Source organism: Cervus elaphus, chromosome 11, assembly GCF_910594005.1.
Source record: "Cervus elaphus chromosome 11, mCerEla1.1, whole genome shotgun sequence".
Taxonomy (NCBI): domain Eukaryota; kingdom Metazoa; phylum Chordata; class Mammalia; order Artiodactyla; family Cervidae; genus Cervus; species Cervus elaphus.
Window position 1 is genome coordinate 65885490 of NC_057825.1, and position 19140 is coordinate 65904629.

The 19140-nt window shown below is 38.2% G+C and overlaps 1 protein-coding gene across 2 annotated transcripts in view; it reads left to right on the forward strand.

The window, feature by feature from the left end:
* EFEMP1 (EGF containing fibulin extracellular matrix protein 1) overlaps positions 1-18909 on the forward strand; it is a 70169-nt gene extending 51260 nt beyond the window's left edge. For both annotated transcript variants that reach the window (XM_043917976.1, XM_043917977.1), the window contains exons 5-11: positions 950-1072; positions 4959-5078; positions 6025-6144; positions 7377-7496; positions 11823-11946; positions 12026-12221; positions 18287-18909. In XM_043917976.1, the coding sequence (XP_043773911.1) occupies positions 950-1072; positions 4959-5078; positions 6025-6144; positions 7377-7496; positions 11823-11946; positions 12026-12221; positions 18287-18448 (965 nt within the window). In that variant the 3' untranslated portion in view covers positions 18449-18909. The remainder of the gene's footprint in view (positions 1-949; positions 1073-4958; positions 5079-6024; positions 6145-7376; positions 7497-11822; positions 11947-12025; positions 12222-18286) is intronic.
* The last annotated feature ends 231 nt before the right edge of the window (positions 18910-19140 follow it).

A 19140-nucleotide genomic window follows, 5' to 3' on the forward strand; every position in this document is an offset into this window, starting at 1 on the left:
CATTTTTTTACTTTTCTAAAACTAAATCTACCTACTCCTTAAGGTATATTTAGTAAATTATTTCAAGACGTGAAATGCTTTGGTAAAATATGTATTTTAAACTACACCAGCCTATCTCTCCTAGAGGAATATGATTAAATTTAATCCCTTTTATTTTGAAATCTGCAATGAAAAGTTTATTCATCCATGTTATGCTAAAGTTTACACACACACACACAAAAAAACAGCAACAAGCAATGCATAACATTAAAGCTTGATTTTTACCTAGGTGTTAGGCAGATTTTTAGAGATTGGTCTAATAATTTTTAGAAATAATTAGAATATTTTATTATTATTTTATATTATTATATATTATATTATATTATATACATTGCATTATATTATATATTAATATATACAATATATATTATTATATATTTTATTATTTTTTAGAATAATTTTTAGAAATTATTTCAAATGTGATATATTGGGTGAAAAAGCAAGTATCATACAATTTAACATTTTAAAACACCCAAAACAATACCATATATGCTAATGGGTGCATATATGTTCAATGAATTATAAGAAAAAAATCTCAAGGAAGGATTCATACTTACCAGGATGGTAGTAGGTGGGTGGATAAAGGGATGAGAATAGAGTAAAGCTTTGGTTACACCTCCAGTGTTTCATTTCTTAACAAAACAAAGTGAACTGAAGCATGCATGGCAGAATGTAGTATTTGTTAAATCTATTAATAAGTGATATACAGTGGCATCTATGAAACTACTTTCTGAACATTTGAAATAATTTATCGTTTTAAGCATTTCCAATAAAACAGTATTACAGAGTAATGTTTTAAGAATAGAGTGAAAACTTGGTTTCTTTAAGAAAAATATGTCAAAAAAGATGGAGGAAATACCAACATCTCCACAGTCAACTCAAACTCTTTCTGTGCTCTTGTCTTTATCAGACATAGATGAATGCACTGCAGGGACACACAACTGTAGAGCCGATCAAGTGTGCATCAATTTACGAGGTTCCTTCACCTGTCAATGCCCTCCTGGGTATCAGAAGCGAGGAGAGCAGTGTGTAGGTAAGTACATCAGTGCAGTGAGCCAAGTCCTGTCTGGAGCGTCTTAATTGTTTAACCCTCAGGCCTTCAAGTCAAAGCACTCATCTTTATTTGCAGAATGATAATGCTTATTCTTTCTTTGACTACCACCCATTTTCCACATTAACGAGAACAAAACAACTTTATAGGTTAAGCATATTCTGGATATCAAAGTGTCAGTTACATCTTAGACTAAGCCAAAGCAGAAACTTAGGGTATGAGTGAGACCACAAAAGCAAAGAGGAAAATCATTTAAACTAGTTATTTGGTGTCCTCGCTCTAAAACACTGATGCCATGGGCTTCGTTCACTAGGTTTTAGTGTAACATAGCTCACAGAGCAAGTGTGTGCTGTGTGTGTGCCCCGTCACTCAGTCATGTCCAACTCTTTGTGGCCCCACAAACTGTAGCCCACCAGGCTCCTCTGTCCATGGCATTTTCCAAGCAGGAATTCTGGAGTGGGTTGCCATTTCCTACTCCAGGGGATCTTCCTGACCCAGGGATAGAAACTGCATCTCTTGCATCTCCTTTATTGGCAGGTGGATTCTTCACCACTGAGTCACCTGGGAAGCTCTATAGAGCAAATAGTAAGGTTCAAATCCCAGCTCCATCCCTAACTCACTTTGAGTTACTTAAATCCTCTGTGTCTCACTTCTTTCCTTTGTACTGTGGAAATAAAACCAGCCCCTATCTCAAGATCTCATGTGCAGGAATGCTTAGAATGGTGCCTGGTCCTGGGTTGAATAGTTGTGTGCCATCATTATGTAATGAGTTAACAGACTTGTACTAAACATTCTTTATGTTACAAGTGGCTCCAATACTAGAACCGCAACACGTGAGTCCTTCTTGAGAGCTCCAGTTGAGTTCTCTGAGGGCAGGGGCCAGGTCTGGTTTGTGTCATTGTTGTCTCCCCAGTCCCTGAAGTCTGCCAGCCAAGTAGATGCTCAATGCATGCATTTTGAATGACTGGGAGAACACAATATGGGGAGGCTAGCAAATAAGAAGTCAACTAAAGTGTTCTGGGTGCAATCTTGAGGCCCAGCACTAGGATGAAACTCTGTAATTGACCCCCTTTGTCCATTGACTTACATACTTCCTCATACCATTAGATCAGTGAAGAGTCCTTATTTTCTCTTAGGAACAGAGGATAAAAATCTCTGGGGACAGGCAACACCACATTCAATTTTCACCAGTGAATGTGAGCTGTTGGTGTCAGGGTGTCCACTCTGAGCTCTCATAGGCCCTGGCCCTGCTCTGTCTGCCTTGGGGCTCTGCTAGGTGCTGGGGCTAGTGTCCAGTCTCGGATGAAGGACCAGGAATTTGCAGTGACTGAAGCTGTGATTTAGGAGAAAATTGTTTGGAAAAATTCATAGGCACCAAAGTTTTGCCCATTCTATTAGTCAGGAAAATAAACAACTGAGGGTATAATAAGTATAGAAGAGGAACAAACCCAGCCTACTATGGGAAGAATCAAAGTAAATAGAACATATGGTTAGAGCTCTTTATGATACGGTAGGAGATGTCCTTAAATTCAGATCTAATCATGTGACTTCCCTGCTGTTCCCCTCACCCCCAGAATTAACACTGCATTCCTCAACAGCATATAAGGTCTTCCCCCATCTGATCCTTGCCCAACTCTGTTGTAACAACACCCTTCTCCTGCCAAAACAATTACACTTTAGCTTTGTCCCACGAGTTATAGTTCCCCAATACATCACACAGTGTCACACTTTGCTACCTCTGTATAAGCTTTCAGTACCAGAGACATGCGCTCCTGACAAACTCCTATTCAAGTCTTAAATTCCAGGTCAAGGTCACTTCCTCTGGGAAGTGTTCCATGATCTCCCCAAATATAGTCACTCCCTCCTCTATGCCAGTAATTCTCAAACTTTGGTGGATTCTTTTTGTAAATTTCTAGCCTGTTATATATCAATACTTCTGTAGAGTACAATAAGAATGTTGCAGTAACACCAAATTGCTATTCCTAAACACATGCTCCCAATTTCTATACTTATTCATTGTGGACTGGCCCAAATAGACCAGCAGTGGTCAGCAAGTCACACTTTGAGTGAAATGGTGCTCCCTTTATCTCTTGTACACTTTTCTATTCTTGATCTTATAATTCCATGCAATAATTTGTTTTCATGCCTGTTTTCCATACAAGATGGAGTAGAATATACATATGATTATCATCATATGTTTAGCAGTGTAAACCTACATTGCCAACCACAATGCTAACAAATAACAAAGGTTCAGTGAATGTTTACTTGTTGAAAAGACATACACCATTTATTCATCAAATATTTATTGAGGGCTTACTATGTGCTAGGTGCTGGACCACTGTGGTAAACAAACAGATTTTACAGAATCACGGCCCTCATGGAGCTATTAGAAAATACCAGTTAACTTAGCTATTGATATGTCACCTGGCTATGATACTAGGTACAAGAAGGACTGTGCCACAACTGCTCTTAATTAGTATGAACTTTCCATTCATTCAACTAATGTTTATTGAGCACCTACCATGCCAAACCCTATTCTAGGTATTAAGCACACAACAGACAAAAAATACTTTATCTCCACTTCAAGGGGAGAAAATGGATCTTATTTGCCATGCATTATAGTGAGGAGGACAGACAAGAAGCAAATAAACACATAACACAATGGCAGGGAGTGTCACTGGCTACAAAGAAATATAAAGCAGGATTAGGGGTAGATGGAGCAGAAGTTATTTTATATGGATGGACAGAAATGGCCTCCCTGACATAACATCTGATCAGACAGCTAAATAAGTTAGGAGGGAAGCTATGTGAACACTGTTATTGTTTATTTAATATTCAAGTTAAATCACATATATTTGCAGCTTATTCATAATAGCTTCCATTTGTTTTTACCTATTTTGTGCAAGGAAGTTCGCCTACATCATCTCATGTTATCCCCCCAACAACCCTACCACATTGTTGTATTATTACTCACAAAAGAGGAAATGAAAACTCTGAGAGGTTAAGACCAAGCTAGTAAATGCCAGAACAAAGACTTAAACTCAGGTTACCTCGTGGTACACTACCTACTTGAGCACACTGCCTCCCACACTTATAGTTATTAAAATACCAGAAGAGTTCAACATAAAGTTATGTTTTATTTTCATTTTTCCCAGAAGATAGTATCATTGCATTGATAGTATATAATTATTATTTTAAATTACACATGCCATGCAAGTTCTCAACTGAGCATTTTATATTTGGAAATATTTATATGAGAAGGACACAGGCTGGAACACTTGATCAGTGTATCAGAAAGGCACTCTCAAAAATTAACTTGTTTAGTATCCCATTCCTTCCACAGCATTCTTTCACTTGATTCTCACAGAAACTTCATGAGATACACATAGCAAACATTACTGTCTACATTTTACGGAAGAAAAAACGAACTACTGAACATTTAAGTGACTTCACCAATGTCACCAGCTGAGCAGCAGCCTCCTTTCTTGGTTTTATACTATATCTCAATTCTTCCATAGTTCTTTTCTACTTCTATAATTATAAATAAGCTTTTATATTCCCAGCCTGACATTCTTACTTATATGTGAAATAGTTTTAATTACTTTTCCCTCTTTAAATCTCAACCCATCCAGCCAGGTTTATGAAGTCTTTGTTCTTAACATCTCATTTAGCTACAGAGGGCATACAAAAGTTATATTTAAAGCACAGATACCCTAATTTTTTAAAAAGAAAAATAATTACTTTTAAAATGAGGTCTCCAGGTTTTCTAGATAATGTTCTGCTGAGAACTTGAGATTAAACAGATCAATAATAGTAATTTGGATAGTCGGTAATTTGGTTCTCTTTGCGTGTGTGCTTAATAACCTAGATATAGACGAATGCGCCATCCCTCCATATTGCCACCAAAGATGTGTGAACACGCCAGGATCATTTTATTGCCAGTGCAGTCCTGGGTTTCAGTTGGCAGCAAACAACTATACCTGTGTAGGTAAGTCTTCTGGAAACAGCCAACCAATTTCTGTGTTCCCAGCAGTATCTCCAGTTTTCTATATTCATGGTTTCCATCAACTTCCCCACATAAAGCTGAAAAGACAATAACCAGTCTGGTTTCTAAAAACACATCAAGATGTAAATGGTAAAAATTTTTAACTTTGGTTTTAGTTCTCCTCTGTGACAGTATCAAAAAAAGGTTTTAACTATAGATCAATTGATATACACACACTAGTTAGTCAACAGTGTGTGATACAAACACTGAAGGTGCCAAAGTGTTTACTACAAGTTCAGATACATAAACTTTCTGCTGAGAGTGCATCTGATTTTCACATGCTGCTTCTACCCTTTCAGAATGCAATGTCACAGCACACAGTTTTAAGATTGGCATGACATGGAAAAAATCTAGTGCAGGAAAAATGCCTTTTCACAATATTTTCAGTGCCTTAGAGCATTGCAAAACTCTGTATGGGTCTCAAAGGCTTATGTTATAATTGCAATGGAATTTAACAGGACCCATTTAAAAAGTAATAAATAGCACAGATAAATCTTCACTACAGCATGCTGAGAGACCGTATCAGTATGTGTCTTATATCAATTATTTATAGACTTGGCATTTTGCATTTGAACAATAAAAGAAAATAGATATTGGAATGTATATTTATTAGAATCATTAAATTCTTTTGGAAAGATTCATCAAACACCAAACTAACCGTCATTCCCAGGAAAAAAAATATTCTGGTATTTCTAAAAGAAGTACATGACAGATGTTTGAAGTTGTTCCAATAAATATGAGACCTGAATGGATGTTCTCCAGTGAGCTTCTGCAAGGCAAAGAATCCAGCTAGGGAATTACTCACTTATCATCTGATGACATAGGTACAAAAGAGCAAGGCTATGTTTAAAGTCATAAATATATAAGTGTGTATGACCTTGCCTTTCAGATATAAATGAATGTGATGCCAGCAATCAATGTGCTCAGCAATGCTACAACATTCTTGGTTCATTCATCTGTCAGTGCAATCAAGGATATGAGCTAAGCAGTGACAGGCTCAACTGTGAAGGTAAAATATCATCCAAATAATTGGTAGTAATAGCACAGTTCCTGTTTTTGCTGTTGCTTTATCCGAGTATATACCTGTTTAAGAAAGCAAATTTTTATTATGTTCTAAAATCCAGTTAACTTAGTTCACTTATAACACTGTCTTTTTAGTATGTTATCAAAAGAAAGGAGAAAAAATAATTGAAATACTAGATGTAGGCTGGGTCTTATAATTAGCAAGGGTACTCCAGTGTCTTGCTTCTCAAGTGTGATGGGCCAGCAGAATAGGCACCTCCTAGGGGCCTGTGAAATTGTAGACTCTCACACCCCAGTCCAGACCTACTGAATCAAATTCTGTGTCTAATGAGAATTCCAGGGGACTAGTGGCATATTTAAGTTCAAAAGTAGCTGATTGCATGTCAGGAACATTAGAATAGAAACCAAAAGATCTGGCCCCTAGGCATCCCTGCCACTGTGTGCCCGGGGCACATTTCTTAAGGTGCCTTCGTTTCACTCTCCACGTGATCAAGAAGAGGGCCATTTAACCAGAGGGATCACCATCAGAGTCCACTGCACATGCTCGCTCCACTGTGTACTTCAAATGGCCTAAGACATCCTGAGGGGGATGCCATTGACACTTCACACTCTTGACTTCCTCACAAACTGTCCCAGCTTTACTTGGGGCCACAAAGGTCACACCCTACACAGAGAGGCCTCCCATCATGCCTCTGTGCTCAAAACCAAAAGGGGCTGGCTTTGGACGGCTGCCTCTGCCCTTCTGAGCAAACTGTAAGAACAGCACCATTGAGAAATGCAAAGCCTTCTGCCAGGGCATCAACCTCTAGAAGCTTGCACAGGGATGGAACTTGGGAGTTCAAAACTCAGATGAACTTGGAAGCAGAGCCACCTAATTTCTGAGAAGGCAAATATGAATCTGCATCAAGGGTGGGTCTGCCAAGCACAACACGAGGATCATCAACCACAAACCACTTCTTTCAGTCTGCTCAGCTAGGATGGTTAGTTCCAGGATTTGCCAAAGTGTCAGCAGTAATTGAGTAAAACTGATGGTAAGAAAATTTTCTGCTCTGTGAAGTTCCATGAGAAATAAGCTGATATTGTTAGAACTTGCATTTGAGCCTCTTATAAAGTATTGCATTTCTGTTTCAGAGATTGCAATGTTTTTTTTAAAAAATTACCAAAATAATGACATGTAAGTGTTCAGCTCTATGTTGTTGCTTTTGTCTGGTTCAACAGACATTGATGAATGCAGAACTTCGAGCTACCTGTGTCAGTATCAGTGTGTAAACGAACCTGGGAAATTCTCATGTATGTGCCCCCAAGGATACCAGGTGGTGAGAGGTAGAACATGTCAGGGTAAGTTTATCGTTTTCAGATCTGTTAAGTTTTAACCAAGAAAAGCAGGGAGGAAGTATTGGAATCTCTACCACAGACTCTCGTTTTTTACAATTTGAGCTCTTTTTTCCCCTGTTGGTCATGAGACATGCACACCTCATAAAGAGGATATTCAGTGTTATCTTTCTTTGAAATTTAAAGTAATAATTTTTTTCTTAAAATAGAAATAATTTTAATAAAATATGAATATGCCTTCTAAATAGCCTACATAATTCCTATGATATACATCCTCTAATCATCCACCAAAAATTATTCAATTATTAAAATATTTCACCATGAATTTCAGTGTAGAACATAAGCTTAATGTGTGGTTAGGTGTACCTCAAAAAGATCTCAATTCTCTAAAACATTAGGATTATAAACTGGATAGTAATACGTGTTGACAAAATCAGCATCATGTGTATTAAAATGTGCCTGAATTCTTCAGTCAAAAAAAGAAACTATTAATCCAAAAATAGCTAATGTCTTTCGATCCAGTTTTAAAATAAATATTCAGGTGATCTTCATAGTGACATATAGGTAGAAGATGCAGCTCCCTACATAGGATAATTTCAGAATTTCTCTGAAAGATTTGAAAATCCTGGAAAATTTGGTACAAACACATGTTTATATAAATAAGTGAAAAAAAATGACTGAATTTGAAGACACAAAATCTGTTGAAGACCCAACTATATGACATTCTATCTATACAATTTTAACAAATTATCAGACTTCTCTGAGCCTGAACTTTCTCATTTGGAAAAGGGAGTTGAGGGAATGAAATGGAATAATACACAGAAAAACTATAAGATATAAAGCCTGGAAAATTCAAGATGTTTTTATGAAATTTACCTAGCAATATAAATGACCTAGCAAATTTTTTCTAAAAGGACAGTAAAATTCTGCTAAGAAAAGAAAATATCTAGGAAAGGAGATAAGATTCTTAGTCTGCATCATGATTTTGCAGGGAAATATTAACTCACAGGAACATCTATTACCTGATTCTTTATAGCATGCATGTGATTATTCAACTAGAATCTAACCACAAAACATGAGTATAATCAGAATGTAGTTCATTACACAAGTAACATCTTTCTACCCCTTTCAAGGTTACTAGAGACTCTGTAATGTTAATTGTGGAAAAACATTGCATTTCAAAGGTTTTATTTTCTGAACTCTAATTGAGACTTTTAACATGAATATTACATGCAGGAAAATGTTAGCCAGAGGGTTATCTTAACCAATTTCCCTGGAGCCCTTCAAACAAATATCTATGTGTTTTTTAAATCAAAAAGTGGACTTGATACCCAGCAAAAGACAGAAACAAGTTAACACTCAGTTACCTGCCTACTTTATTTATATGGAAACATTTGTATCTGTTATGATGAAAGGTGAAATGCAGTGGAATTGCAAATAAGGGATTCATCAGTGTTATATCTTGAAGAATATTTGTTAAACTAAAACATTTTTTGTGACAGAGACCATTCTTTTAAGATATAAAACAACTGGTTTACCCCACTGAAAGCATCCCTTCCCAACAGTCCACAGGTTAAATTAATACCAAAAGAGTTTCGATTCCCCTAAAAAGTTTATTTGGGGGATGAAGTAACTGTTCTCATTTCCACAGTCTTGCAAAAATGAAAACTCTCTGTGTATGTGCTGGTTGGTGTGGGGAGGGAAAGGGACAGTGGTGAGGAAGAGAAACAGAGAGAGAGAATACTCAGATACACAGACACACTCATGAAATATTTTAATACTATTAATCATTTCTGAAAAACCTTCCAAAATGATTAAGGAGCTGATTATGCTAGGCTGTAAATTACTGGAAGTAATAAATAAAATTACTACATAAAGTTTCCTTTTGCCACTTTTGAACTCCATATAACAAACCAGTCCTGTAGTTAAGCAGCATCTTTATTTTTCAAAAAAGTGAAAAATATTGAAAGAACAAGTCAGCTATGATTTCTTCTGAGGAATCTAAGTTCTTTCTTTAGCCACAGCCAGTCCAAAAGAAGATACTTTTTGTAACTGACTCTTGGAAACTGCATGGCTTTTCCAGTCTCCTCTTGGGTTCCAGATAGCTCTTGCCAGTTTGGAAGCTAAAAGAAAGTTTTTTTTTCTCCAAAGACAAAGAATGGAATTATTCTCATTTAGAGGATGCTGTACCTTGTGGTGGAAAGATGCCTGTCACTATCTGTTTACACTTGGGTCAGCCACTTAACCCTGATTTGTTTTTCCTTCATGCCCAATAGAGATATCTTTCTCACAATCCCCACATGTTGTGTGAAGAACAACTTAATTCAGTTTCAGTCAGTCAGTCAGTTCAGTCGCTCAGTCGTGTCCAACTCTTTGCGACCCCATGAACCACAGCACGCCAGGCCTCCCTGTCCATCACCAACTCCCTGAGTTTACCCAAACTCATGTCCATTGAGTCAGTGATGCCATCCAACCATCTCATCCTCTGTCATCCCCTTCTCCTCCTACCCTCAATCTTTCCCAGCATCAGGATCTTTTCAAATGAGTCAGCTCTTCACATCAGGTGGCCAAAATATTGGAGTTTCAGCTTCAGCATCAGTCCTTCCAATGAACACCCAGAACTGATCTCCTTTAGGATGGACTGGTTGGATCTCCTTGTAATCCAAGGGACTCTCAAGAGTCTTCTCCAACACAACAGTTCAAAAGCATCAATTCTTTGGTGCTCAGCTTTCTTTATAGTCCAACTCTCACATTCAGTTTAATATTTGCTAAAATCCAGGTGCCTCCAGTGCATTAATGCTATGTGAAAAGGGATAAAAAGATGTGCACGATGGTGCTTACCCTCCAGGAATTTACAAGCTAATAGAAGGATTGAAACAAACATGCAGATTTCAATAATGCAAAGCAGAAACCAATAAAGGCCCCAAAAGAGGAAAAATGAGATATAAGAATTCAGAGAGAAGAAAGAGATCACATCCCAGCAACTGTGCTATGACTGCCTTGTTAATAAGAATTCAGTAAATTATTTATGGAATACGTAAATTAATGAATGAAAATATCTGATTGTGTGGAAGGAATGATTCAGAAAAGACTTATATTGGATAAAATCTTATCATTATTTAAGTGTAAAGAGAGGCACACATAAGGATGTGCATATTAATGTAATTTTTGTCATTGTTGTAAATGTAATGGTTCTCTGGAGAAACTGTTCTCTCAGATGTCATCTGGAAACTCTTGATTCACAAATCTAAACTCAGTCTTTGTCCATTCTGACCTTTCCACAACCCTCCTTCTTGAGACTCTCTCTCTCTATTCTGACCTCCTTGAACATTTTCCTGGGTTGCTTCTCACTGCTGACAGCCCCTTCCTTAATTCCTCTTCTTCCCCATGATCTTTAAATAGCCACATTCTATGGGCTTCCCTGGTAGCTCAGCTGATAAAGAATCTGCCTGCAATGCAGGAGACCCCGGTTTGATTTCTTGTTCGGGAAGATCTGCTGGAGAAGGGATAGGCCACCCACTCTAGTATTCTTGGGCTTCCCTTGTGGCTCAGCTGGTAAAGAATCTTCCCACAATGTGGGAGACCTGGGTTCAATCCCTGAGTTGGGGAGATCCCCTGGAGGAGGGAACGGCTACTCACTCCAGTACTCTGGCCTGGAGAATTCCATGGATTGTATAGTCCATGGGGTTGCAAAGTCAGACACAACCGAGCGACTTTCACTTTCGCATGCTGGAATGCTTCATAGCTTCATTTCCGTTCCTGTAAACAGCTTCCCAAGGACAGTGTAACCCACTCCCAGAGCACCAACTATCCAGCAGCATGCTACAACTTACTGAAACCACATTCTAGCTTTTCCCTCTCTTCAAGCTCCTGAGCCTGACAACAAACTACCATCTCCAGTTTTTGTTTGCTGCTTTCTCACACTGGAAGGCCCTCCCCACCTCCATGATAAAAATCCTGTCTAACCACCACCTTTTCTAGGCCAAGTTAAGAGGGCTCCTCCTTCCTTCAGCCTTCCCTAATCCCCCAAGAAGTGGTGTCTTTCACTTTTATTTAAGCAGTCAATGGCCTAGAATTTGGCTTTGAATTCAACAGATGAATAATAGATGCTTGATAAAATACGATGAAATGACACATATTAATCTGTCGAGAATGGTTTCACTACGTCTGTTCTGAATCAAATGCAATGAATTCAGGTCCCACCAAGTTTTAGGCCTAAAATCAAATTAAACAGTCCAGATTCTCATATACCTCCTTCTGGTGGCAAACTCGCATCTGCCACTTAGGCAATTTACTTATATCAGTAAACTCTTTGACTCTGCATCTCTACAGATATAAATGAGTGTGAGACCACAAATGAATGTCGGGAAGATGAAATGTGTTGGAATTATCATGGCGGCTTCCGTTGTTACCCACGAAATCCTTGTCAAGATCCCTATGTTCTAACATCAGAGAAGTAAGAAAAACCAGAACTTTTGAAACTGAGAATCTTCTGATTTTACCAAGCCTAACAGTGAATACTTTTGTCTCTGCAGCCGATGTGTTTGCCCAGTTTCAAACGCAATGTGCAGAGAACTTCCTCAATCCATCGTCTACAAATACATGAGCATTCGATCTGATAGGTCTGTACCATCAGACATCTTCCAAATACAGGCTACAACCATTTATGCCAACACTATCAACACTTTTCGGATTAAATCGGGAAATGAAAATGGAGAGTTCTACCTAAGAGTAAGTATCCTGAGGGCAACCTTAGCTGAGAATGGTTCAAGTTTGTTGTTGTTTGATAGTAATTCACTTGGAAAGAAAGCCAACATTTAAAGAGTTTTTATGTGCAGGCATTGTGTAAGGCCTTCCTGTATGCATTATCTCATAATCCTCTTGGTAGTATTGATACTTGGTAAGATTAATATTTATCTCCATATTTTACAGAAAAGTGAGACCCAGGGAGATGAAATAGCTTCTCTAAATTCACTCAGATAAAAATTATAGACTCTAACAGAGTTATATGTGACCACCAAAACACAAGCCCGCCTGCATGCGTGCGCACACACACACACACACACACACACACACTAAATAGATACTACAAATCAGTGATAGCTATTTAATTGGACATATAAAAACTAATTCCTACAGAACTTTTCAAAAACCCTGAATTCCTTATTGTTACATTCACAAGATTATTTACATTTGCACCAAAACTAAGACCCAGAAGTATCTAAGAAGTGGCCTCAACCTCCCACCCTTGTACCATGTATACAACCAATAAGTTGTACCATTCTTGCAAATTTCCAGGAAGGCAATGTGAGGTCACCTTTATGTTTTCCTTTTCTTTCATTGCCTATATTAAACCTTTCTCTGAATTCTGCCATTTTTCTCTTCACAGTGTCCCCTGTGTTATCTTTGCTTCCTCATGTCCCTGACTCTCTTCCTTTAAACTGTCTCTTAGCTCCTCTCTAATCCCTCCAGGGGTTTCCCAGCAGATCTTCCTGACTCCAATGTCTCAGCAGTCCAGCCCCCCTGCAAAATCTTAGCAAGTTCATTTTAGGTTAAAATTTTGACATTTTAAATATGGCTCACCACTTCATGTGAAAATGATGGCACCCCACCAACCAGTTTGCAGGGTTACGGTAACTGTTTCATGTTAAGGATGTTATTCATCCAGTTACAATTTTCTCAAAACTCCTTTGGGCACTCTTCATTTTTAATCGAATTTTAAGGTCAATATTTCATTTTGAGAATATGAAAAGTAAATTGGGAAATTCATCCTTGTGGTAGAGTTTACAGATTTTTAATGTTTACACGTTTATCCTGTTCTTTGATATATTAAGTTCCCTTCCAGCTCCAGAATTATGTGATTCTGTTTCTTTGCCAGTAAATTAGAAATGATTAATTTCTCATGACCAACTTCTGAAGAGAAAAACCCAACCCAAATACAATCTGTTACTATTCTTTTTTCTAATAACTAAAAATAAACTTATTTAACATTTGCTGCTTTAAATTTGAGATACACTAGATATTTATAAGAAATTTACTTTAAAGGAACTTCACACAGTTCAAATAATAACAATTTCATAATTTTATCCCAAAGAAATCACATTATTTGTAACCCATAGCAACAAAATAGGTTCATCTTAAAATCTGCTTTAAAAATAATTTTCCATTTGGAACTCTTAGGTATAATTTAAGAAAAAAAATTTCCTAGGAGTATCAACAAATAGTTATGCAAAGTTCCTGCATGTTTTTTTAATAAACATGGCACTATTAAAGTTTTATGATTCATATCAATGCACTTATCAACTTGATATTGTCAAATATAAACACAGTATTTTTCTCAAGTAAAATCCCTTTTAACGAATGATATAAAATATTGTCAACTTTTATAATCCCAGAGTTAAATACTATTTGAAAACCAAAAAGAAGCATTTAAAATAAAAAGATATTTCAAGACTACTTCTTATCACATAATTCAAAAAGTCATTGTATCAAATCCTACAAAATGTCTTCACTGAAATTCCACTTGTGCTGAGGCCATTTACAATCAGCAGGCATTAATTAAACACTTATTATATGCTCAGTTCCATCCCAGGTGTATGTAATACACAGTTCCTTATATCAAAGAGCTTTAAATATTACTTTGTGGCATAGTTAACACCTATGAAAACAGCAGCAGTGTTTAATTGTGTTTAATTCCATGGTATAAGACATCAAAGAATTAGGAGTCTTCTTGATAAGGATGAGACTGGACCTTAAACTTGAAAGAATCTGAGGGATATAGGATTTTATTTATATTCCTTTTGGGAGAATACTGAGAAAATCTTCCTTAGAAAAGTGAACACATTAGAAAGAAGTAATACACGAAATTGAAGGTAGAATACCATCCTTCACCCACACCAACCAATATCTGTCCTCCCTCACTGAGACTTATTTTTGTTCATAACCCCTAGCACCACCTTCCATAATATTTATTTGTCTGTGTCACCTACTACAGTGTGAGGACAATGAGCAGAGACATTGTCTATCTGTTCACTTTTCCATGTACAGCACATAGAATGAATGGTACCTGGCATTTTGCAGGTGCTCAAAAATATTTTTAAATGAATGAATTAATTCAATCAACACCTTCAAGGTATCACTGTTACCTATAAGAGGCAAGTACCATGCTAAGTTCTAGAGATAGAGCAGTGATATAACCAAACGAGTTTTGGCCCCAGTAGGGCTTACGGTCAAGACATTGAACAAGTGTTCACAAGTGTGCTGAATGTTTCAACTGAACATGGCAAATTCCTCATGAATACACTACATGTCCACCCCAACCAAGATAGCAGTGGTCTGGGAGCTTCCTGGAAGTAGATTTGAACTAAAGACCAGCAGTTAGAGACTAGCAAATGGAAGGAATAAAAAGCAAACAAGTTGATCTACAACTCCAGGTGCTATAGTCAGAGTGATTTGAGAGAAGCCTGGAGAGATGAGCAGGGCCTATATCACATAATGCATGACAGACCATACTAAGGGTTTCAAGAAGAGGAGTTGCTATCAGATTTTCATTAAAAAAAGAAAGAAAGAAACCCTGGCTACACTGTAGAGCCTGGATTGAAGTGGAGCAAAAATGAAATGGAGAGACCAGTAATTCAAAAGATGGGGGTCTAGGGTGATAGCAGTGTGTCCAAAAGAAGTGGACAGATTTATGATAATATACAAAGAACTACATGACTTGGTAAGCCATTTTTTATGGGGAGGTGAAGGGGGGTGAAACATCATGGATAACCTCCAAGTTTCTGTCTTGAGCAACAGTAGATGGTGGGACCATTTACTGAGATAAGGAAGGAGTTAGTATGGAGGGGAAGCCAAGGAGTTCAGTTTGGACACATGGAGTACTGGTTGCCTTGAGACTTCCAGGTAAATCTGAGTAACGTATTGGATATGTGGGCTTGGAATTCATAGTATAGACTTTAAAGTCACTGGCAGATTTGTCATACTTGAAGCCATGGCTATGGATGAGCTCACTCAGGGAGTGTGTAGGGAGTAGGTAAGATTCAATTCACTCAGAATTGGGCACTATTATAGTCATCCGGACCTTAGCCTACAAATGACATGGGGGCCATGTCATCTCCGATGAACTTCAGCTTCATGTCACTCTGCCACCACCCTATAGCCAAATGATGGACACTTTTATCATTCAGAACAGTTCCACACTGGAAGCTTAGTCTCCAGTGATCCCCTCAGGGACCGATTCTCCTCTTTCATGCCCTCACTTTACCCTCAAAGTGATGTTAGTCCTCTGACCCCTCATCCCCCATTTTCTCACAGCCTACAGCTTCTTGGTGGACCCCTGAACTACTGTCATCAGCACCTCCACTCCTTGTCCAGCAACCCTAGATCAATCACATAATCCATATCTATTTTCATACCCACCTCGTCAGCACAGATTGTTAATATTTTAAATCTTCAGATGTGTCCTCAGTATGCTCAACAATCCTCTTACTTCCTTTGTTTCTTTCTGTTCCTTCTCTTCAGTCGCTGATTGCAAATGTCCCCATACTCTTTAAGTACTTCAGTTCAGTTGCTCAGTCATGTCCGACTCTTTGCAACCCCATGAACTGCAGCACACCAGGTCTCCCAGTCCATCACCAACTCCTGGAGCTTGCTCAAATTCATGTCCATGGAGTCACCCTCTATTTTCAGTAGGTGAACTCACCTCCTGCTCTTCTGAAACCACTGAAACCAACAGTCATGAATTATTTGAACTTATCATCCTATCCCTTGCAAATTTAACTCCATGTGTCCCCCTTCTATCCTTCTTGGCCAACTCACCCCTGTATTCTTCATTCCATTTCCTTTGGGAACTTACCCTATTAAATTCTAATATACCTCCTACATATCCAACTTGTTTTCCCTCTAGATGTTGCCTCCTCTCTCTGTTCTCCCTTCCTAGCCAAGGTTCTTAAAGCATAGTCTGTAATCACAGTCTCTACTTTCTCACTTCCTAGTTACTCTTCCGCCTTCTATTCCCACTACCTTACTGAAATTGCTCTGGAAAAAAAAGCCACCAACAGCATCCATACTGCTATATTCAGAGGCATTTTTCAATTCTAGTCACCCTCATCCTCCCCTGCTCTACTGGGCACTTCTTGCTGTTCATCTGTTTTCTACTTAATTATCTATTTCTTCTCAGCTTCCTTCGATGGTTTCTCTTCTGCCCATCCTTAAATGTTGGCCTCTCCTGGACCCATTATTATCATGTGTACATTTTCTCCCTTGGTTTAATGTCCATCTGTTGAAGTGACTGTGTTCCCCAGGTAGTGCTAGTATTAAAGAACCCGCCTGCCAATTCAAGAGACATGAGAGACTCGGGTTCCATCCCTGGGTCGGGAAGATACCCTGGAGGAAGGCATGGCAACCCACTCCAGTGTGCTTGCCTGGAGAATCCCATGGACAGGAGAGCCTGGCAGGCTACAGTCCATAGGGTCACAAAGGGTCGGACACAACTGAAGCAACTTAGCGTGCACACAATTGAAGTGACAGCGAAAGTCCTAACCCACTGTTTCTATCCCTGCCCTCCTCTTGGCATCCAGATCCACACATCTACCTGCCTGCCTGTCCAAACTGATCTCTCTGGAGTCTCCAGTACCCATCATATTGTGCATCAAAATGAAACTGCATCCATTTCTCTAGAACATCCTTCTTTACAAAACTCCCAATTATTCTCAGTGACTGTCCTCAAGCAATCAAAGGCCTTCCCTTAATGCTTCAGAGTCCCTCTCTTTTTCCCTGTGTGTATACACCTCTATATGGACTTCCCTGGTGGCTCAAATGGTACAGAATCTGCCTGCAATGCAAGAGACCCAAGTTTAATCCCTGGGTCTGAAAGACCCCCTAGAGAAGGGAATAGCAACCCACTGCAGTATTCTTGCCTGCAAAATTCCATGGACAGAGAAGCCTATCAGACTGCAGCCCACGGGGTCAGATACGATTGAGCAACTAACACATACACATACATATGCCTCTATGTATCTTCATGTAACCCTGCATATCCCCACATATCTTAGCATTTGCCACATTCTATTGAAACTATTTATATATCTCTTCACCTATTAGAATATAAACAGATCCACAATGGTGAGAAGTGAAAGGTGACAACTTTTTTTATCAGTCCAAAAAATATCAGATTCTCACATAAACTGCAGTCTCTATAATGAGTCATTCTCACTTGAACTGCAGTCTCTTATTGATATAAAGTGAAGTCGCTCAGTCATGTCTGACTCTTTGAGACCCCATGGACTGTAGCCTTCTCCGTCCATAGGATTTTCCAGGCAAGAGTTCTGGAGTAGGTTGCCATTTCCTTCTCCAAAATATTTCTTTGAGCCCCTTTTTCTGGGGGAGTGGCAAGAATACTGGAGTGGGTTGCCATTCCCTTCTCCAGGAGATCTTCTTGACCCAGGGATTGAACCCAGGTCTCCCACATTGTAGGCAAACGCTTTACCCCATCTGAGCCACCAGGGAAGTCTTATTGATATAACTACTCAATAAAAGTGAAGAGAAAAATTAACACAGAGAGATGAAAGAAAACAAAGAACTATCAAAAAAACATGTCCCTATATCTGAAACTAATGACTGTGTGGACAAGAGACAAGATTCAAGAAGGATTATAACCAAGAATGGACTAAGTAGTGACTTTAATCCTACCTCAGAATTCTTCCCCTAATTCTTATAAGGAAGTGTATTCACAAATAATAGAAACTCCAACAGAGGAAAAATTATTCTCTCACTCCCTCATTTTTCTTTCATTTTAGCAAACAAGTCCTGTAAGTGCAATGCTTGTGCTGGTGAAGTCGCTATCAGGACCAAGAGAATATATAGTGGACCTGGAGATGCTGACAGTCAACAGTATAGGAACCTTCCGCACTAGTTCAGTGTTAAGATTGACAATAATAGTGGGGCCATTTTCATTTTAGTGTTTTTAAAGAGTCCACTGTAGGCATTTAAACCAGCCAAAGAATATTGTTATCTTAAAGCACTATTTTATTTATAGACATATCTAGTTCATCTACATCTATATACTGTACACTCATGAATAATTCAAACAATTACACCATGGTATAAAGTGGGCATTTAATCTGTAAAGATTCAAAGGTTGTCTTTCTTACTGTATGTAAATTAGACATTAATCCACTAAACTGGTCTTCTTCAAGAGAGCTAAGCATACTCTTTCTAGTGAAACTTGGATTCTTTTCTGGAAAAGTGGGACCACGCAATGATTGTCTTCTGTGGTGCTTAAGGAAACTTACCACATTTCCACTGACAGTCTCATAAGGAGACAGCCACATTGAACAGCATGCAAGTTCAAGAATGAGATTTTAACTGCTTTGTAAGAAAATGGAAAAAGTCAATAAAGATATATTTCTTTAGAAAATGAGGATATTTGTGTTGGTTTTTACTTTTATGATCAGTCTAAATGTAGTTGTTTATTACATAGTAATAAATCACTATCACATAGTATAGTAGTTTCTATATTTTACATTTTTTCAGAAATTTTTGTTATGATTATAAACAAAAACAGCAAGCAAAATTCCCACAATGAATAAGATATCCCCTAGAAAATTATTATATTGAGAAATCTATGGGGAGGAGATGAGAAAACAAATTC